The following is a 23,317-nucleotide window of genomic DNA, read 5'->3' on the forward strand; positions in this document are numbered from 1 at the left end:
TTTCATCTTTCCAGCTTTTGGTTACCAAACAAAAAAAAGATCAATTTTCAGACTCTCGAATCTGCCAAAGCCCAAAAGACTGAAAAGACTTGCCAAACACCACCTCAGGCTAATCATGCCCATCCTTTATGTTAAAGACAATATCAAAAGCTTCTAAAAACCATGGGAACCCAGATCTTCAGATCTCACACTCCCATGTATACGGAACACTGGCGTGTTAACTCGTGATTGGTTACGTAACTGCCTATACACAGCGGTGCAAACAGTAGATCCCCAGTGGAAAGATGGAGACTTGAATTTACAATGTTCAAAGATTCATGCTAAAACAAGCAAGGGAATAAGGCATGTTAAGAGAATAAAACCCAAAAAAAAAAAAAAATCAATACATACATGCATGGGCATTCAACAGTCACAAATAGGCCCATGGTAAATCTGTTCCATTTAAATCTAACCTCTTATAGATGGTGGCCAAATCGATCAAGTGGCGCATGGTCGGCCTGCCATGTGGGCAATTCCAAGGGGATTTGAGATCCGCCAAATGCTCAAGTATCTGAACAGAGAATTGTAAGAACATGTAAGCGCTAATATTTCTACCTCCTATCATCTGGAGAAGAGGGGTAAGGTAGATCAAATGAAAAGAATAAGATAAAAAAGAAAAGAAATCCTGTACTTCTAACAGCTCGCCAATTGACATATCATACGCCAAATGAATAAATAAGCAGTTGTGGGAAAAATCATTATAAACAATCGATTTGCTAATATCTACAAGCATAGATACTTCACTATAACAAAAAAAAAATGATCTTGCTGTTAACAACTTACCTAATGGGGGAAGATTATGTTCACAGAAACATCAGGAACAACAAACATAAATGCACAAGACTAGCAGTATTACAATGGGGTCAAAGGAGTAGAAGAATTGGTACCTTTTGCATCTCATTTTTCCCAAGAGGATCTCCAATCATGACAGATGATCGGCAAGCACGTGATGCCAACATTGCACGGACTCTTGATGGGCAAACAGAATCTGGGGTATCCAGTCTGTAACTACTAACCATTGAGCACTCCCCTTCACTATCGGCAAGGGTAGAGATGAGCTCCTTAACATCTATATGATAAAAGAATGTTATTTTATGTTGTTCCATACTTCCATATGCATACATATATCTGTACAAGAACCATAAAATAAACCTGGTGAAAGTATTATTGAATAATTGCCAGAATACACATTGGATTGCACTGTGTATTGCATACTTCCATATGCATACATATTATTGAATAACAAGCTATTTTAAGTTCCACTGTCCAATTGATAGAATACACATTGGATTGCACATACCATATGGTTTTGAACCTTGAACCACCTATCCTAGTGATAGCAAAAAAACAGTGGCTTTCAGAACATCAGCCGAAAAGAAGGTTCTAACCTCCTGAGGATATTATTTTTGAGGCAGCTCTAGTAGTCAAGAAACACCCATCAAATGGATGATCAAGATAAGTGTGGGCACACAAATGTATGTAGGATGCTAAAAAAACGCATGTAGGACAATATCACCATAAGATGAGAAGCATGCCAAATAAGCAGTAATTACCTTCAGCACCAAAAGTAACGTTTTTACTGAAGGGGACAGCTTTTAGTTTAAAATGGCAACCAGGAGGAGCATGAATATCCTCTTCCAAAGTAAACCCATTTTTCCTAGAAATGCAAAGTTTGAAATGGACCTCATCAGTTAAAGAGCTAAAATTAAGCTGACAATTTATGTTGAAAAAGAGAGAGGGATGGACGGAAAAGGTAAAGAAGCATAAAATGCAATGTTATTAACACTATAAGAAAATTAAATGCATGCCAAGCTGAAGAGTTCCAATCTAGAGTAGACCAAAGTGCAAATGTAAACATCTTTGCTTCAAATGAATGTCTCCTGATGTATAAATTCCCTATCAAAGATTCTAACAGGTAGCATCTGGGTGGTATAGGCTCCTTAAAGGAACACTCTGGGTCATCAACCTTTAATCCTTTTCAACATAAGATTTGCTCAATTGCATAGTCAAGAGAGCAATAATAGTAGATCAAATACAGCTACAGACATCAGGGGAGAAAAGATTTTTGGAACTCCCAAGGCAAGTATTTCTCAACAGAAGTAAATATATACCTGTAGCATGTAACTAATTGTATTTCAGAAGTAATGGGTATCAAAAAAGCCCATCACCTAATGTTGTCCCAACTATCCAAGGTCTTGGGAAAGGTGGACTAAATATGGACCTAACCTTTTGGAATTCTTTCTCACAAAGTGGCCTCTTGCAGACTCGAACCCGCATATTTAAGCTTGTCAGCCTAAAATTTTACCATTACAACAAGCAATGCTCCTTCCTCCAATTAAAAAATACATGTGATACAGAAGTACAACCACATGCAATGCATGTATGGAAAGTATTAGTATGAAACTGCTAGAAAATGCATTATAAATTATTGGGTGTACAAGAACAACATTTCTGTTAGTTCATACCACATTATCTTTTTTTTTTCTGTACAAATACCAGTTTAGTTAACAGATAAATAAATACAATGCATAAAGATAAGGTCCACCTAACCAACTTGACAAGATAAAAGTATTAGTTAATGGCAGGCAAAAGTAGAACTACTTGAAGAATCCCACTATTTCAAACATAAAAATAAGTGGAGTGGGCATCAAAGTGGCCCTAAAGTTGAGTCTTGGAATCTCCTGCTTTACTTTTTCCTGATTTTTGAAATTTTGAAGTATAGGTTTAATTGGCCATTTTACATTTTGATGTGGGTTCCAATCAGTATAAGTTAGGTCGGTGTTAGGGTTCGTTTAAACTTTGTCATTGGATCAGTAGGTTGGAAACTGTGGTGTTTTTTCTCCTACTTCAGAACTAAAATGTCCTATATATGAATACCTACATGGACAAAGATATGGGGAACAGAGATTCCAACCTCCATTTTCTAAAATCCTATAAATGGATACTATACAGGTATGGTGTATCCCATATAAGATGTTTATATCATGCTTTTATATCAAGTTTGTGAAGCCAAATATCATTTCTCAATACTTTTATTTTGTAAATTTTAATTGAATCTAACATATACAGATTTTTTACAGTATGATTTGTTAAAGTATACCATTTTACATATTGTAAAAGTGTTAATACACTAAAATATACTCTAGAAGTTTGACACTGAATTCAGTGTCGTATCAGGTAAATAATTAAATATCATAATCAGCACTGATATGCCTTGGCATGTACAGGTATTATAATTATGGCCAGTGTTTTTTATCATAATCCACAAAAAAAAAAGAACTTGAGTAGAATTAGGGTTTCCCTATTCAGGGTGTATAAGCATGCACTATGTCTACTAAAACCCCTTAATTATATTCCTTAGAGGAAATACCCTTTGATTTTGATTTTATGTGAAAGAGCTACTTTGTAAGGATTAAACCCAATAACAAGTATAAGCAGTCCCATCAACTTGGACTCTTGGTGGGTTATACCCATGAGCAGGCCCCACAATTGGTAGATAAGTCATGAGACCCATACACCATTGGGTACTTATGTATTTTAAACTTACACATCTTAACAGTGAGTCCTGTTAATCGGTAAAAAGTGGGATCCACTATACTGATTTGGTAGTGGGTGTGGCCCACTTTAATGTTTTAACAATGGGTCTCACAAATAAATGGGACCCACTATACTAATCTGATAGTGGATGTGACCCAATTTGATATTTTAAATTTAATTATTTTAGCAGCGAGCGCCACTGGTAGGACCCACTATGATGACTTCATAGTGGGTGTGGCTCGCTTTGACATTTTATACTTGAATATTTTAACAGTGGGCCCCATTGTGGGACCCACTAGGTTGATTTGATAGTAGGTGTGGCCCACTTTGACATTTTATACTTGAATATTTTAACAGTGGGCCAGCTGATAGATGGGACCCACTAGGTTGATTTGATAGTGGGTGTGGCTCACTTTAATGTTTTATACTGAATATTTTAACTATAGGCCCCATTGACAAGTGGGACCCAATAGGTTGATTTGGTAGTGAGTGTGGCCCACTTTAATGTGTTTAAACTTAAATATTTTAACAACGGGCCCCACTAAAAGTGGGACCCACTATGCTGATTGTGCACTTGGATATTTAAACAGTGGGCCCTAGAGGTGTAAATCGGGTCGTGCCGCCCGCAGCCCGGAACAGCCTAGCACAACGGCATGTCGGTTGTGCCAAGCCCGGCATGATCGTGTGGGTCGTGTTGGGCCTGGGGTTTTAGGTCTACGAGTCGGGCTGGCATGGCACGCCCGATCGAAGCGTTCCACCCACGAACTGCGTGCCAACACGACCCATATATATTATTTATATATTATATATATAATATTTATATAAATTATAATTATGTAATAATATATAGTATATAATATATTAATAAAATAAACAATTGTTTTCAATTCTATTATATTAATTTATTTAATTATTGTATATATAAGCAATTATATACATCAAATTTCATTTAAAATTAAAATTTTAAGTTTTTTCAATTTTTTTAAATAAATAGCTTTGTTCCAATCCACGGCCCGGCCTGGCCCAAGGCTTGGCCCATGAACCAGCCCGGCCCGTAGCACGGCAAGGCACGAGCCCGCACAAGCTTGGGGAGGGCGGCACGGCTTGGGACGGCCGGCCTAGCTCGGTCCAATTTACACCTCTAATGGGCCCCACTAATATATGTTGTTTAAAAAATAAGCATGGCCCACTTTAAACTTTAATGTTCTAGTTGTGGGACCCACTAAATCAGCATTACTGTTATAACAGTAGATCTACTTGAATTTGGTAGACAGGATCCACTAATGGCAACATTATAATTTCCTGTTGCAAGATACAACTCATGGCAGTTCACAACCGTCAATGGTGGAGTCAAAATATATATTTCTTTATCACCGAGGTGGATAGGATCCACCGAATGAGTTTTAATGATTTGGTGTTGCAAGGTAAGATGGGGACCCACCAACTCATGACAGTTCACAACTGTCAATGATAGAGTCAAATTATATATTTCTTTATGAATGAGGTGGATAGGATCCATCGAATGAATTTTTTAACTTATATTGTGATTTGGTGTTGCAAAGTAAGATGGGGACCCACCAACTCATGACAGTTCACAGCTGTCAATGGTGGAGTCAAATTATATATTTCTTTATCACTAAGGTGGATAGGATCCACCGAATGAATTTTTAACTTATATTGCGATTTGGTGTTGCAAAGTATGATGGGGACCCACCAACTCATGACAGTCCACAAGTGTCAATGTGAGTCAAATTATATATTTCTTTATGACAGAGGTGGATATGATCCACCAAATGAATTTTTAACTTATATTGTGATTTGTTTACAGGTGGCAAGCCAACATCTCTCCCATTTTCAGGTGTATTGTCAGTGCACTGGGTTAGCCTATTGAAAGTTCCTTGGGTGGATAGAATCCACCGATCATATCAGAGGCTCCCCAGTATTAATTATTTTTTTTTGTGTGTGGTGGATAGGATCCACTGAATGTATAAGAAAACAGTGTATACAAGACTTAGAGTTAAACAAGACTCTAGGGAGAGAGAGAGATAAGATAAGATAAAGATTAAAACTGGAAAGTATTGGAAGGGAGAGAGGAAGAGATCAGAAGGAAGAAAGTACTACCTGTCTTTATCCTCCTCTTCTTCAATCAAAATTGTAGCTCCTATTTTATCTCCTTTCTCTTCTCTTCTTTCTTTCTTCTCTCCTTGTCCTCTTCTCTTCTTGCCCTTTTTTTGCCACCCATTTTTCTTCTCCTCTCTCCCTTATATAAAGGAGACAATTATGGGTAGGGAGGTTAGAGCAACCTCCCCAATCTTCATACGTGGAATGGTTGCTTAACTCCCCCCATAACCAGAATAAATTAAATTTTAATTTATGTGAAGTGGGCCAGCCGTCAAATTTGGCCCCTCAAGCTTTATTTTTTTTTACATCATATATATTATAATTTTCAATCCTAAACAGATTGCCCATAAGGCTTGACCTTAGTCCCTATCACATAAATCATGTAATTCAAATTTGAATCGTCCTCTTGGGATTATAAATTCCTGTCCCTGCTGTATTTTTTTCTATTTTTTGCCAAATAAGACAATTTTGGAGCGTCACTTTTCTTTGAACATGTCTCAACTCTCAAATAAATTGCTTTCCTTTTGTTCTTTCTCCTCTCTCTCTCTCACCAAGAAAGTTACTACTTTGATCACCAGTTGGTCTTCCTTAGAATTAATAGTTCCACTTTGGGAAGGTTCAACTTTCCTTGGGCCTTATGATTCCATTTGGGAAGCTACCATTTTGATAGCCTTAGCTAGTTTTCCTTGGACTCAACAGTTCTGCTATGGGAGGGCTAAGCTTTCCTTGGACCTTATGGTTCCATTTGGGAGAGTTATCTTTCCCTTTGTTTGAAACTATTGGTTCCAATCCCTATGAAAACCAATGTAGAGTTTAAAGCTCTTTGCTATATATCAGTCTAAATCAAGACTGATTATAGACTTCAAATCCATTCATTGTATGATTTCTTTGCAAATCTACCCATATATGGCACTAAAAATTCTATCCTTTTAAGGTGGATAAGATCCACATCCTGTGCTGTAATAGTGGATAAGACCCACATCTTAATAATGGATAACAATGCTGTAACCAAATGGCAATATATGCTCCTACTGGTGGTAAACCAGCTCCTAATAGTGGACAACAGTGTTGTAACCAAGTGGCAAACTAGCACATATGTCCCTAGCACATCTTAACTAGTATAAAATCCATTTGGCTCTACCCTGGAATTTGAAACTGAATCTCTAAAACTTGAAAATCTCATGCAAGAAATTTTTGGACTAGATATGCTCTAGTCCAAAATCTGTTAATGGAGAATGTTGGGTTGAATGTTAGCCCAACCAAACAAATTGTCAATCAAAATGCAATGAACTGACTATAATGTCACAAAATGCTAGCTTAAATTACTTTCTTTAAGCACCAGAAAACTTCAATTGTGGATAGCTCTTTAAATAGAGCATAAATTTTGAGAAAATAACAAAACTATCACTTTGAATATTTATGAGCTCATCAGTAATATGAAGTTCAATATTTTAGACCTTGAACCCATCAGTTTTTAGAAGATTACCCTATGGTGGGTATTAAAAAAATTGTATCGAGAATAGTGCTCCCTTTGTCATTTCCTTTTGTTCTAACTCTCTTTTTATTTTATGTAGATGGTTCATGCAAGTTCTTCAGTTTGGAATGTTTCAGGACACGTCAAATATGAACATGCTCCTAATGACAATGGTCAAGAAGTTAATTTTGGGACAGAGTATTATAGGTCCATCCCAACTTCAAAGTTAGGTATAAATGCCCCAAATGAATGTTTTATCAATTGGAAGTACAAATAATGAAAGTATAATCTGGTGACTTTGAGACTGATCATAATAGACTCATGGGACAAGTAGAGTGTTGTTCCATAGCTGGAGCAAGATTTAAAGCTCTTACTCTTGAGAAGGTTGACAACTCACCAAATGCCCTAGTCAATGTGAAGATGAATGAGAGCTCGTATCCAGCATTGATGCATATGCTATCACGGAAATAGAGGTGGGGAGATAAATTCAGATTTAGAGGTTTAGCTGATTTTTGCTCGGGTTTGTTAGAATGGACTGACATTTTGAGAGATTATGAAAATGAGCTTCAACAATCTAGAATTTATGGGTCGGTTGTAGTTTCCAGATATCCATATCATCGTATCCCAAATGTTTGGCGAGCCTTTTGTGAGATGTGGAGTGCTCGCACCAACTCTCTTCATTGTGGTGGTGTTGAACTTGGGATTTCTTTGCTTGACATCAACCAGATATGTGGATTACCCATTCTGGGTATTCCTTATGAAGAGTTTATACCCACCAATCAAGATTTATTTGCCCTTATGGAGAGTGGTGAGCGCATGTATTCTCCTGTTGTTGCCGAATTATTATTAATCCATGCACAATTATGTCATCATTTCAATACCGATGAAGTTGATTGGGTCCATTGGCTTGAGCATTTCTATAGGGGAAAATCATTTATGAAGGACATGGAGAATACCTTATGGAGAAGACCCCCTTCAGAAAAAACATTAAGGGTAGAAATAGCAAGAAGACCGACTCTGGCTCTAGGAAAGTGATCGACTCTTCTTCTTCTAAAGAGAAGCTTCCTTTAATTGTTTCAAAGACGGGTTAACTAGCAGCATATTTAGCATTTTGGCTGAATCGCTTTGTTCTTCCGTATAATAGAGATGTGGTAAGGACAAAGACATTTTATATGGCCTCATTGATGGCTCAAGGTACTTGCATTTCCCTAGCCCCAGTAGTTTTGGGTTTGATTTATCGTGGTATGGGTGTTTGTACCACACATCCTCAAGGACCTGGGCATGCAAATGCCAAATTTCCTATTCATTATGTAGTGGGATGGCTTGCCAAGCACTTTCATCATTTATATAGATGTCGATTAGATCATAAATTCCTAGAGAGTTATCCTCATTTGGCTAGATATGCAAGTTTACAACCTGAATTCCAAAATGTTTTCTAGGTACAGATGACTTTTCATAACAACAAATATTTTACTTGTTAGCCTTTTTCTTATGCTCAAACTGAAGATGTGGAAAAACTTGACACAGATGATCTCTCAGAATCAGAATTTGAATTCCTAATCAGTATCCAATCACAACTTCTTCCTGTGCGGATAGGCTCCGATCTTTGGTTAGAACCCTATTATCCAAGCAACTTTACTCAACAATTTGGCTTTGATCAAGGCATCCCAAGAAATACCCCCAAATTCAGCTTTAAGATACGTGAGAAGCGCACCTTAGAAGAAGTAGCACTAGCTTGGCAGATGTTATTTCATACTAATACTCATTCTCGTTTCATCATTCCGAGGATGAGTAGATATAGTGTATGTACATATTCATATGTGAGATGGTGGTCCCAATATACAAGTCATTTTTTTATGAGACCACTACGAGATGTGATTTCTGTTGTAATTGGTCCTAAGGACACACGGACTCCTGAGGCATATGTGTGCATCAAAAATTTGGACAAGTCTCTACAAGCATAAGGGGTGCCATTAAAATTGGAGAACGACAGCGTGATCTGCAAGCTGTTAAGAAACCCAAGCAGTCTTCACCTATTGTTGATTCCTCAAATTCAAAGGGATGTGATATTCGACGTCCCTTGTGTCTCTCAGATGAAGAAGATTGTGACATAAATTTCAAGAGGGCAAGATATCCAAGACTCAATGAGTTTCAAGAGACAAGTAATATGGCAAGGGTTGTTGACTCCCCCATAATAATTTCTAATGAAGAACCGTTAGATTATGGAGCATATGAGGATGCCACCCTCCCACTTGATGACCTTGGTCCTATTCAACTTCAGCACTAGAGCGGGAAACAACACTTTGTTTCTTACTCCTCCAAGAGACAAGGTTACCTCCCACAAGGACAACATCCAGAGGTAGACCTCCTATCATCAGTACTCCCAGCCCAATCAGCATTTGTATAGACCTCCACCTTCATGTGATTATTGTTCTTGAACAGTATACCTCTACTTGGGCATCTCTTCAAGTATGCTAATATTCTCTCTGCTACAAGAAGATGAGTAGTTCTAGGGGAATGCATGTACTGGCTGACAACACTGACTGCATAACTGATATCTGGCCGAGTGAGGCAGAGATATAGGAGCTTTCCAACCAACCGTCGGAACATAACTTTGTCTTCAAGAGGCTCCCCACCCTCTGCACTGATCTTGTGATTCTGTTCAATGGGTGTATCGGCAGGCTTGACACCTAACTTTCCAGTTTCCGCCAACAGATCTATAACATATTTCCTCTGAGAGATAAAGATCCCCTGTTTAGATCTAGCAAACTCAATACCCAAAAAATATCGTAGTGCACCAAGATCTTTCACCTCAAACTCTTGATGAAGGAGCTGTTTGAGGGACTCAATCTCACTACTATTATTCCCTGTCACTATCATCCACATATACAGCAAGCAGGGTCAAAGAAGAGTCCACCCTTTTAGTGAACAGTGTATGATCTGACTGGGCATGTACATAACCGAATTTTCCAAGGGCTAGTCTGAATCTATCAAACCAAGCTCTAGGGGACTGCTTTAATCCATACAATGCCTTATTCAGTCGGCAAACCTTCTTACCTGTCTCTGTATCATAGAATCCAGGGGGCAACTGCATGTAGACCTCTTCCTGTAAGTCTCCATCCAGAAAAGCATTTTTAACGTCCATCTGGAACAAGGACCAAGAATAACTTGCTGTAAGAGCTAATAGAACTCGAATAGTGGTCATCTTGGCTACTGGGGCAAAGGTCTCCAAGTAGTCTATACCATAAGTCTGAGTGAACCCTTTTGCAACCAACCGGGCTTTGTACCTTTCAATGGAGCCATCAGCATTATATTTCACAGTGAATACCCATCTACATCCAACTGGTTTCTTTCCTTTGGGTAGGTTAACTAGCTCCCAAGTATTATTTTTCAAAACGGCATCCATTTCAACTTTCATTGCATCTTTCCACTCTGGAACTGATAAGGCTTCTTGCACTGTTCTGGGGATAGGGATATCAGCAATGGAAGTGAGATAGGACCTGTAAGAGGGAGACAAGCGATCATAGGATAGAAACTGGGAAATGCAGTGAGCTGTGGATGTGGTGCAGCGCCGTTTCCCTTTACGGACCGCAATAGGGAGGTCAAGGTCAAGGTCATCCGAAAAAGGAGAAGTAGCAACAGTGGAAGGTATCTCAGTGGGCCCTAGGACTGTAGTACCTGGACCTGGACCTGGATCCGCAGAAGGAGCTAGGGCTGGCCTGGACTGCTAATGACTGAGATCAACCTGCCTGCATCGCCTGTGATAGACTTTCAACTCCTGATCCCTTTGACAACCCTCACCAATACAGCCTTCATCACTCCATGGAATGGGTAAAGAAACAACCTCAGATGAGTTAACCCCACTCTCACTGCACTCCCCCTGAGGAAAAAGGCCCAAATTCGCATTCTCACTACTCTCCCCGTGAGGAAAAACCCTAGGATAATAGGGTGCCTCCTCAAAGAAGGTGACATCCATCGAAACAAATCTCCTCCCTGAAACAGGATCATAGCAGCAATGACCCTTTTGAGTTTGTGCATAACCGAGAAAAATGCATTTGGAGGCCCTAGGGTCAAATTTGGAATGATGAGGTCCAAAAAGCTGAACAAAACAAGTGCACCCAAAGGTTTTAAGAGGAACAATAAACAACTCATCGTCTAGGTATAGAAGGGTAAACGGAGGCTTCATATCAAGAACCTGTGAAGGAACCCGATTAATGAGATACACTATCGTGAGGATAGCATCACCCCAGAAACGGATAGGCACATTGGAGGTAAACATAATGCTTCTAGCCACCTCCAAAATGTGCCTATTCTTCCTCTCGGAAACCCCATTCTGTTGTGGTGTATGAGGGCAAGTGCTCTGGTGAATAACCCCATGATCAAGTAGATAAGAGGCCAGTGGCTTAGCAAAGTATTCTTTTGCATTATCAGATCTTAGGACTTTGATTTTGACCCCAAACTAGGTTAAAATCATCTGATAAAAGTTTTGGGTCAGAGCGGGAACCTCATCTCGAGAACGCATAAGGTAGACCCAAGAAAAATGGGTATGGTCATCAACAAACAACAAAAAATATCTGTACCCACCCATAGAAGGGAGATGATATGGCCCCCAAACATCGGTATGCACAATATCAAAAGAATTATTATTTCTTTTATTACTCAAGGAATAAGATGTTCTACAATGTTTAGCAAGCTCACAACTCTCACATCTCAAATTTGACATCTCAACAGACTCAAATAAAGTAGGAAACAGACTCTTCAAAGACCGAAAAGATAAATGACCTAATCGATTATGCCAAAGCATAACCGGACTCACACACTGATAAACAAAAGACTTCTTATCCACTGGCTCTGATACCAAGTAGTCGATCAAGACTACAATCAGTCTTGAATCCCAACTGATTTCGGATTGAGAAAAATAGAAGGAAGAGGAAGAAGAAAGGAGAAGCAAAAGTGCACAAGGGTTTTGAAAGGAGGGACAGATTGAATGAGTCTGCCGCCGCCACTCTCTTAATATTTATAGGTTATGTTCACTAAATGTAGGAAAGGACAGAACTGCCCTTAATACTTACATGGCAAATAAAACAAATAAAAGACTGAAATAAATAACAAGTTGTCTAAGATAACTACCAACTAACACTGACATGACTAACAAAGGTTACACATGCTGTCATACGAACACAGTGGGGACCACAGCCATGGGGCCCACATCAGTGTTCTCTACATTCTAGAATCTTCTGGATATACAAAATCACAAAATCAAAATATACACCTTAATTTTACAAATTCTGAACAGGTAGAGCCTCTCGAAGAAGATCCTCACTCAACCGATTTTCTTGATGAGGATCAGTCAATTAAAGAAATCAGAGACATTCAGCCAACTCCACCAAAGCTTGAAGATGGGGGGCCAAGCCCATCTTTGTTAGTACTTTGCTTACTGAAGGAGAATATAAGGCCTATGAAGCATTACTCCATGAATACCGAGATGTGTTTGCTTGGGAGTATCAGGATATGCCAGGACTTGATCCTAAAATAGTTGTACATAGGGAAACCCTATTCAGGGTGGTTGCTTAACTCCCCCCCCCCCCCATAACCAGAATAGATTAAATTTTAATTTATGTGAAGTGGGCCAGCTGTCAAATTTGGCCCCTCAAGCCTTATATTTTTTTTTTTACATCAAATATATTATAATTTTTAATCCTAAACAGCCTGCAATGAAAATTTCATAAGTGATGAATCATTACTTGATGATTTTTACTTTTTTATAATTTTTCCCTTTTAAGGTAAAGTGGAATGAGAAGTTGGATATTTTTGCTTTTTGAGCTTACCTTGTTGTTCCCCCTAAACCTTAACTCTCTTCTACCACTCTGTTTTACTACTTTCTCTTCTTCTCTAGTTCCTCTTCTTTTACAAGATTGACATGCATATTGTTTTGAGCTCATAATTCTATCTATTAGAAGATATCAACTTCATTGGTTCAACCTGTCTTCAACTTCAAGTAATCTACTTCCACTTTTCCCTTTTTCAAATTTCATTGAGTTTCTACTGTTTTTTTTCCATTTCAAGCTCTAGTTTTGTTTAACTGATATTTTATGTATGCAAATTTTTCCAATAACTCATTGCTTAGTGACTGGTTTAGTACATGGTTTCAAATGTTGCTAATGTCACCCGACATATGTCGATGTCGAGGCTCACCGACATGAAAATTGATGGTAAAATAAAAATTGCATTGGTCGACATTTCCTATATTTCGGAAATGTCGACCAAATCGGTCCAAATAACCAAAAAAGAAAGACAATTTTTCCTATTATGTCGATAGTGTCGATAGGATGTCAACTAATGTACATTAAATAATATAATATAATATATTAGTATATTATATTATTATAATACAGTATATTAATATAAATTATTCCAATAATAATTTCTATTTAATATTTCAAATAAAATATTTATAAAAAATAATTAACAAAATATAAAAACAAAAGAATAAATTAATTACTTTATAATATAAAACAAAATATTTTTCAAGTAATAAAATATTAACTAGTTAGTATTTTTTAAAATATTTATTAAAATCAGAAAATGTTTATTAAATTTTATAATAAAAAATATTCTACATTTAATATAAAAAATCAGAATAAATTTATTAAATTTTATACTAAATCATAATTTATTATAAGTTTAGTATTAAAAATCATACTAAATTCATTAAGTTTTATAAGGAATCACAATTTGTCATAATCTTAATACTACAAAAAGGAGAATCAGTTTATTAAATTTTTAATAAAACATAATGTATTATAACTTTAATATTTAAAAAATCAGAATAAATGTATTTCTATTTACTAGTGTGAAATAAATATATTATAATTTATAATAAATCACAATTAAAAATAAGAAAAGAAAATATAAGATAACCTTGTAAAAACATCAAAATCTTTCAAAATAACTAGAAAAGGAACATATATTTTTTCTTGGTTCTGTACTCCAAAAATAAAGGATTGTGCACTATAACCCTTATAATAATACTAAGAACCTCTACAGACCCTGTGTTAAGGAGGGAGTGCAGAATCTTATAAAGCAGCATGGAGCTAAATTCCAGTCTTTAGGGCAATGGTCAGCTCAGCTGAACCGGAGTCTCAAGACTAGATATTTCCTTTAATACCCTCCTTCACCATGGCCTTGGCTTCTTGGCTTCATGGGAGCCAGCTCTCAAGATGAAAAGACCATTTTCAAGAAAGAAGACCCCTATTTCTTATGTTAGTTCACATCACATTTAATGTCCCGCATGAGAAATATAGAGTGCAATAAAAGAATTCAACCAAGAAAATACTTTTGCTAGTTCTCATACAAAATCAAACAGCAATATCTCATGGAGCAATTCTCATTTATCAAAAAAAAAAAAGAAACTCCTGGAACAATCCTGCAACATGGACAATTCAGTAAAGGACATACAAAACCTTTGTTGAAGGAAACTGAAAAAGAAAATCAAAGATAAAGATGCATTGGAAACTTCACGACATACAGCATGTGCAAATTGTTCCTAACACAGAATGAGAAAGGTAAAAAAATCCACACCTGATTATATCCATATGCATTGAGGCAACTACTTCCTCTTCAGGAGATAGCTCCAACCTAATTGGCCTAAAAATCATCAGAAGAAAGGGAATAAACTATTATATATGAGTTTGCAGAAACAAAGAAAAGTAAAAGAAGTAAGAGGCACATGAATGATAAAAGTGTTTCATGAAGAAAAGAAGTGAAAGAATTTTCACATTAATGGATTTTGTAGGCCTTCACGCTCTTCAGCAAATTACTTATTGAATATGTATTTATGCCTTTTGGTTTTGTGCATCAGGAAGTGTGGTCTGAAGTGGTAAGAAGAAATGAGCACTTACTGTTTGATAGAAAACATGGCTCTTGATAGAGCCATATTCTAGTGGTTTCCATTTATAGAATACCCCCAAAAGACAAGCTTTACTAGCCATCATAAAGAGATTCCAAACTAGATCATAAGTCCAACCTAGCAAATCACTCCACCTTCCCTCAAGGATCTTTCAAACCTTGCTTTCTCCCTTCCATTTCCGTTTTGGAAACCATGTCATGGAATTGTTAAAAATTACGTTCTTTTTATACGAAAGTATCCGTTACACCCAATATCATATATTCTGTGAAAAACAAGAAGTTAATGCAATTTAAATTTGATCAGGGGAACTATCTACTTACTGAAGCAAAGGTTGTTGGTTCAAGACAGTTGTTTGAGACAGCCTCTCAAAATTGAATTTCTCATCTGCAGCATGCTGAAATAGAAACATATTTACCAAATGCCCTTCTAAATTAAGCTTCCATCGTCTTCATCCCAAACAATCCAAGTCATTTACCTACTACTTAAAGAAATATACATATTCAATAAGTAATTTGCTACAGCTAGCATTGCAACCTGAAGAGGAAAGTTACCTGATCTACAATGAAGAGGTCTTCATCTATTTTTCCAATGATAAAACCGAGATTGAATTGCCCAATAACCTATAAATGGAAAGCACAGTTACTTATCACCAAACCACGGAATAGAACATATAGAAAGATTAGTAAACCAATGGATACAGGAACAACTGAAATGTCTTAATATATTAATGAAGAGCTGAAAATCAGGTCGCTAGATATTCTTAATATACTAATGAAAACAGCTTATCATACCAAATCCTAAGGCCACATATCCATCTGATCTGGCAGAGTAAAAATAAATTTATTTACTTTTGCAAGGGTGTTAGGAAAATAATTAGATTCTAAAGAGAAAGAAAACCATTGCTCAGTTGTACATCATGTGTGTGTGAGAGAGAGGGAGAGAGAGAGACTATTGAACAAAAAGTTTATACAACAACCTTCATTCTGCCAAAATCACTTTTATTGAAGAGCCTTTCCAACTCGGAGGTTGCTGCAGCTAGGGCCTTCACTTTTCTATCATCATTTTCTGGCTGAGAAAGCTCCAGTGTCGCAGCAGTATAGCACCTATAAATGACCATTTTAAATGAGTAAATTAATCAAGAGAAGGGGACATTATATTGGTAAGGGATGACCCAATATGGAAAAGTAAAATGATATCTAAACTGAAAGGAATGCACCTATATTGGAGAACCACATATCATCTCATGTTCTTCACTATTGGTATGCAAGGGGTTCAGGGGATACTCTTTCTTTTTATTTTAATTCCTTGTATGAATAATGTATAAGTGGTATGTCATATGGACGATGTTAGCACTTTTGGTTTTTGCTACCCTGTGCACAACAGCTGGTTGTACAGAGCTATAGATTTGACCAGACCCATATATTTTTGCTAATACATGATACTTTACTCCAAAAAATAAAAAAGAAAAAAGGTAATTTAGCTATTGACTATTGTATAAAAGCCTATGAGAAAGACAAATATTTGCAATATATAGAAGTCTCTTTTCTACTTCTGCAGAAGAAATTTAAAAAAAAAAAAAAAAAGCATACCAATTTTCTATTTTTACACAAAAATCAACTTACTGACCTTTTATTTGTCATTTTTCCATTTGTAAAACTGCTACCTTGCAACCTTGAGAGCCTCTTTTTCCTCCTTGTTTTTAGATCTTCGATACTAAAATGCAAGGTGGAAAATATCTCTAAACCAGAAGAAGGCATTGGTGAATCTGAAGTCACCTTCGAGGATTTTAATACTGGATCTGGCTCTTGAGGCTCTTCTGATACATGTTCAATTTGCATACCCGGCAAAGCATTTGAATCAACATTAGCATGTTGTAATGCCTTCTCTTGACTTTCTAAATCCTTCAGGAAATAAAATAAAATAGTTAGTCCCCAAAAGAGTGTCAAAAAATTCCAGTGGCCATCATAAACTATACCAGACATGTACCTAAAAATTTTTACATATTTTCCATCCCCATAATTAGCTTTTCAACCCTCTAGACTTTTACCTTACCATAGAATCTACGGTTCTCAGAAATTTGTCCCAAAACCCATCCAATCCCAGAAAATCCCTAATAGTAGTCCAAAGATCATCTCTAAACCCTTCTAAAACCATCATTACCCTCCTAGTATCATGGCTTGGGTCATTCTTGTCCTATATCAATTTGATGCTAGAGCAGCCAGTCCTATACTAGTATATTTTGCCAAGTAGAAATAGCATTATCATCCTTTTTCTGGCAAGCTGTCAAGTAATTATTGTATTAGTATAGTTTAAAATGATCATACTGAAAATTGAAATGTAATTTTAACCGAGAGTAGTGTGTCTGAGACTCTTGAAAGTTACCATGGTACACCAGTAGCAAAGGTGATTTTATAAGAGATCCTTCTTACAGTCTTTTTCAAAGCTTGAGAAAAAAATGAATCAAGAACTCTTAGCTACACAGTACACACAACACAAAATAGTAAGCACTTTAGAAAAGGGTCGTGATGGTGGCTTTCTCAGAACAAGTTTCCTCCATAGGTTAGACCTGTTTGCTTTTGAATTTTAACTCTGATATTAATAGAACGTTTTGAAGCTCCACTGCAGGGATTGTAGTCCATATAAACTGAATAAAAGATTCCATTAACAATAGTGTTTACATGTTTATATAATCCCAAGTGTAAATGCAACTCATTCTATCAGTCCCTAATTTAAAAGTTCCAATCAGACAGGTTTAGCCTTAGGAGAACTTCATGCGCTCTCTTAATGAGGCTAAATTCATGACCCTTCAACAAATTAAAAAGGGCAGCTCAGTGCACAAGGCTCCCGCCAATGCAGGGTCTGAGGTTGTGGGAGTCTCGTGCACAGGGCTACAGTGCTTAATACAGGATAAAGAAAGTGGATCAAGGACCAATGCACTAAAAAACAGAAGAGTACTTGTTAGTTGTTACTTCACTGAAACTATGTATGTAAGAAATAACAAGTGAGAGTTATATCATAAGCTTTGCATAACTACCCACTATGGTACAATATGAAACGGTCTATTTTTGGCATTGACCTATTATACAACCTTCAAACAGTTAATCATCCTTACAAACAACTGAGAGTTATATCATATGTTTTGCATAACTACCTACTCTGGTGCAATATGTAACTGTCTATTTTTGGCATTGACCTATTATGCAACCTTCAAACAGTTTACCATTCTTACAAACCGAGACAATTCTAAATAAAGGCCATTACCCTATTTTTGATCATTAAGACCATTACCCAATGTTTGTCCCAACTATCAAGGGTCTTGGGAGGGGTGAACCAGATATGGACCTAACCTTTGGCTTTTTTTCTTGGCATAAAGAGGCTGTTCTCAAACTCAAACCTGCATTCTCACACTTGTCAGCCCAAGATTATACCTTTGCACCAAGCTAGTCCAGACAATTCTAAATAAGAAACCATAAACAATTAGTGTTCAGTTCATGGTAAGAAACTGGGTGAAAATTTTAGCAGGAAAATCCAAAAAGTGGCTGTTATTTCCTTGGAAGAAAGTGAAATGCAAAGAAGCTTGGAGAACAGCAGGGACTGGGAGAGATTTTGAGCTTTAGGTAGATCTGCAATTAGATCCATTGGAAAAAATCATTCCAACACCATTGTGAATTATTAAATATAATACCAGAAAAGGGAATGGCAGCATTTATGGTTACTTATTAACAATAACAAGATGATATTTTGATGATGGCATACTTTGCAATTATTGGATTCACAACAAATCAGCAATCTTGTTTCTCTACTGTTTTCCTATAATACATAGTGATATTTTATCATTTCCAGCCTTAAGTCTACAATCTTTTAGATCATATTAACCACTAGAACAATTGCTTTTGCCACATTTCACCAAGGTTGAAAATATTGCAACATATTAATGCTTATCGTACAATATGCATTGGTCACCAAAAAGCACTCCTCCTAACATGCTCAACCCTAAAACATCAGACTGAAATAATAGAAAAAAAAAGGTACTGCATTTCCCTCTAAAAATGTGGAAAACACAATTTTTGTGTTTCATGCGTATCAATACTTTGAACCATGTGTTTCACTTCTGAGCATAGAAGAAAATCTTCCAAAATTTACCTTTTACAAGTAAGCATATCATGCAATAAAACTTATCTATCAATAGCGTGTATTTCACTGTGATTACAGCATCCCTATGAATAACAAAATAATCAGCACAATATATAGCAAACCTGTAGTAAGGATGTTTAGAACAACTATAATATGAAAAGTAAATTGATTGTTCTTCATTTTCTCTCTTTTTTCTTTTAGTAAAGGAAAAAACAAAAAGCTATTCCGAAAAGGGAGAGGGGGGAAGAAGAGGCAAATCAAATACAGAATTTCAAATACCTTTCCAAATCCAACATTGTTAACATCTTCTCCAGAATAAAGCGAGTCTCCCATTGCATTTGGCACACAAGATGCTCTACAAGTTATAGAAGATTCATTCTCATTACCTTCATCAGAATCGTCAATCTGATGAAGATTAAAAAGTGACTCTGATGGTGACTCTGATGATGCAGTATGCATAACAGAGTTGGTTTTCCTCATTTGACAGCGAGCTACTTCATTTCTTAGAACAGGCACTTCAGACAGTACCGTACAGCTATTTTCATGCTTCCTCTTATTTACAGTTACAAAATTGGTTATTGAAGACTTAACAAAACTCAAATGACTTGACGAATTTACATTTCCAATGGTATCTTTTCCCACTGCCTTTGAAGGACAAGGAGAATGATGACAAACCATGGCACTAGGCATGGGAGTTCTCAGCTCTTTATTGTGATACCCAGGAGAACCATCACCTTTATCTCCAAAATGAGCTCTAAGAGAAAAGTCCTTTTTTTTGGGACTTTTGCACTTAATATGAGCCAATTGTTCTCCCATACATGAATCTTCAATGCCCTTTTCTACCACTTTTAGTGGGCTGACATCCTGTGTGGTTTCTTCTTCCACAGGCTTTTCCTCGTGGTATGCTGTTTCCTTATGTTCATCATCATCTGGGGATATTCGTTGAGATGATATATGAAACTCCTCTTGAGTAAATAACTCAGTGTTGCATGCTTCCTTCTTAGACTCCTCTAATCTGTTAACAGAGTAAATACAGCAATTTGGGGAATAGATCCTTTCTAGAGCTTCCCTTAAAGAATTTATAAGTGAACATTCATCAGAAAAGAAAATTTTCCTTTTATCAGGAGTTACATTGACATCATATGCTTTAGTTGGTATGATAAAATTCAACACTGCAATGGGGTATTGCCGAGAGTTCGAACTCTTATATAATTCATTCATAAGCTTGCTGACTTTAGGGATATCTACTGGCCGGCCATTGACAAAAAAGAACTGTCTATCCCCTAAATTACGTCCACTGCCATGGCCAGGCTTAGAAAGGTAGCCCTCAACTTTGTAGCCATCTGATATAGATATACTCAAAGGCTCTAGACATTTGAAGGTATTCATGCCAAATACTGTTATGATGTTGTCTTTAAGAGAATTGCTTCCTTGCGTTTTAAGCACCATAGCCTTTATGTTCTTTCCAGTTGTGTTGGTGCAAACTAATCGAACTCCTTTCGCAATAAGAGCATATGCCTGAAAATCAGGAAAACAATGTTAACTAAATCATCAGAACAAGTTAATATAGTCAATAGTTTAGTGTTTGTTCAGCTAATTCCAACGAGAGTGAAGAGTGTGTGCAATGGAAATGATCTCCTTACCTAAGTTTAAGTGAATACCGTACTCAATCTTGAATTGGTTCAATGCACATAGTTTTTCTCAAAATATGAAAACATATAAAAGATCGAGTATATACTCACCAATTAAGAAAAATCTCATGTGGAAAAACAAAATAATCTACTATAACACCCAAGTGCAACATGGAGATGGTAGCAGTGACAAAACATGTCCAAATAATCTAGTCGTCAAGTGTAGTAACAATAGATAGCTAGAAAATCCAAGGGAAAAATATCTTATCATATATTGAAGAAATATCATGCTTTGAAAGGGGAATAAGTAACTGTTATGATAAAAAGATACAAGTCTGAACTCAAAATTTTGCAGCAAGGGAAACTTCAATTAGACCTATTGTTGACCAGATTGGAATACACGACACATAGACACATTATGATAAAAGGGCAGCCCGGTGCACAAGGTTCCCACCAATGCAGGGTCTGATTAAAGTTTCGTTGTGATAAATAACGAAAAACAAAGGTTTGGTTACTTGCTTAAATCTCAGAGAGTACTGTAAGACACTTCATAAACAGCTATGAGAGGAGGAATATATCTCACGTTCAGTAAAGAAATAAGTTTCCCATATTCTCTTCGGATGTTGCGACTAAACTCCTTGCCTCGCACTGGTAAGGTAGAGAACAACTTATCAACAGTGACAGTGGTACCAATTTGACGCGCTATTTTCTTTTCAGATATCAGTAAGCCTGAATGGTCAAAAGTCAAGTGTGTGGCGGCTGGTTCACTTTTAGTTCTTGTTTCGACTGTCAATTTCCCAAGCGCACAAAGAGAACTAAGTGCCTCCCCTCTGAAGCCAAAAGTTGCCAAAGATTGGAGATCAGGAAAATCTGCTATTTTCGAAGTATGGTGCTTGAGTGCAAGAACCTGCCACAAGTACAGGTTAAAAATTACCAAAATTATTATAAGAAAAGCACTATTACACGATGAGCCGACCTCGACAATCAAAGATAAATTCATAAATCGAAACTTACAACTATAACGCATAGATACAGTAACAATGATTCACGGACATATAACATGACAGAGATCTTTTCCTTCTAAAGCGTGCAGAAATCAAACTAGAACTACGAATTTGGTAATAAATACCTTGAAATTATTAGGTGAAATGCCACACCCATTATCAATAACCTTGAAGGATTCTTCACCATATTCTTTCAAAGCAATTTCGATGCTGCTCGCACCTGCATCCAAGCTGTTCTCAACTAACTCCTTCACTGCAGACGAAAGATCTAAAATCACTTGTCCTGAGCAAATCCTGTGAACTACAGACTTATTTATAGGCTTAATAGTTGGAGAATCAACCGAAGCTACACCCTCCATTGAAGCCAAGCGAATGGAATCACATTACCGCCTATATGCATCAAATACTAATAAGATCTTGTCAATTCGACCAAGTAGAATCCGCCATCAGACACTCGCTCAGATTACCCGAATGAGTCCTCGGACTTTTGATTCAGAATTAAAAAAGGAACTGCATTTCTTCTCGCATGCGTAAACCCTAACTAGTATAAACTATGACTTCAACAATGTTACAGAAATCCAAAAGACGCGAAGAAAAAAAAAAAAAGAAAAACAGATGAACTTATTAGGCTGAGATTAGCGAACTATTATAAACCTTTTGCCGCCAAAACTGTCGCCTGCTTCTTAAATAATTTACCAGTGCGCGAAGGACGAAAGAATTACTCGAAAGCTCGGTGCAGGCATGAAGCAACGGGCCAACGGCAATAACAGCTGACGAGATTGGGCTGTCAATGGGTCGTGTCTACCCGATAGACCCGAACCGTCCGAACCGTATTTATCAGTTCTGGTTCTATGATTCATTCCGGGTCGGTTCTGGTTTTATTTTATGTATCCCGAACCGATTATATATACATGTTTTAGAGTTATAAGTATACCTAAAATTGTAATTTTAATTTTAACACCTAAAACCCTTGAGCTCAAAACCTTTTGGCCTTTTACCCTTTTGTTTTGCTTTTGCCGCTTGAGGCTTTAGTTTCTAAAGTTCTATTCGTCATTTCTCTTTCTTAAGAAAGTTTCTCATCATCGTCTCTGCGTCTCACCACCGACTCAGTCATCACCATCTCCTATACACTAAGCTCTACCATGGACAAAGAAAAAGAGAATATGGGATAGAAGAAAAAAAGTTTATCACAATTTAAATGAACGGCTAGTAAGTGGGCTCTAGTTTAATTGCTGGATATTTCAATTCTTGAATAAGGAGGCAATCTGATTTCAAGATCACTCGATATATGCAGGTTTGCTTAGTTTTTTCCCATTAGCTTCAATTTAATTGCTATTATTTTGTTTTTAGCAAGGTTAAACTGAAATTATATAGGTTTATAGGCTGTTTACAAATTGATTTTTAGCAAGATTATATAAGTATAACAGGGTGTTTTTTTTACAAATATCCTACTGATAACAAGTTATTG

The 23,317-nt window shown here is 36.7% G+C and overlaps 1 protein-coding gene across 3 annotated transcripts; it reads right to left on the reverse strand.

Annotated features, from left to right (window-relative positions):
* Positions 1 to 270: 270 nt before the first annotated feature.
* PMS1 (DNA mismatch repair protein) lies at positions 271 to 22,399 on the reverse strand. 3 transcript variants are annotated; one of them, XM_010271233.2, is made up of 12 exons: positions 22,237 to 22,399; positions 21,975 to 22,102; positions 21,429 to 21,752; positions 19,494 to 20,732; positions 16,707 to 16,981; positions 16,057 to 16,183; positions 15,632 to 15,700; positions 15,401 to 15,474; positions 14,753 to 14,818; positions 1,593 to 1,696; positions 927 to 1,108; positions 271 to 550 (listed from the first exon to the last, which is right to left on the reverse strand). In XM_010271233.2, the coding sequence occupies exons 1-12, from the start codon at positions 22,247 to 22,249 to the stop codon at positions 410 to 412; spliced, it is 2,742 nt and encodes a 913-aa protein (XP_010269535.2). In that variant the 5' UTR covers positions 22,250 to 22,399; the 3' UTR covers positions 271 to 409. The 3 variants fall into 3 exon arrangements, with proteins under 3 accessions (XP_010269535.2, XP_010269534.2, XP_088760620.1); XM_010271232.2 differs by having other exon boundaries at positions 21,975 to 22,340; XM_088904494.1 differs by lacking the exons at positions 271 to 550; positions 1,593 to 1,696 and having other exon boundaries at positions 966 to 1,108; positions 21,975 to 22,340.
* Between the last annotated feature and the right edge of the window lie 918 nt (positions 22,400 to 23,317).

Source organism: Nelumbo nucifera, chromosome 4 (genome assembly GCF_055504915.1).
Source record: "Nelumbo nucifera cultivar China Antique chromosome 4, China Antique-T2T, whole genome shotgun sequence".
NCBI classification, from domain to species: domain Eukaryota; kingdom Viridiplantae; phylum Streptophyta; class Magnoliopsida; order Proteales; family Nelumbonaceae; genus Nelumbo; species Nelumbo nucifera.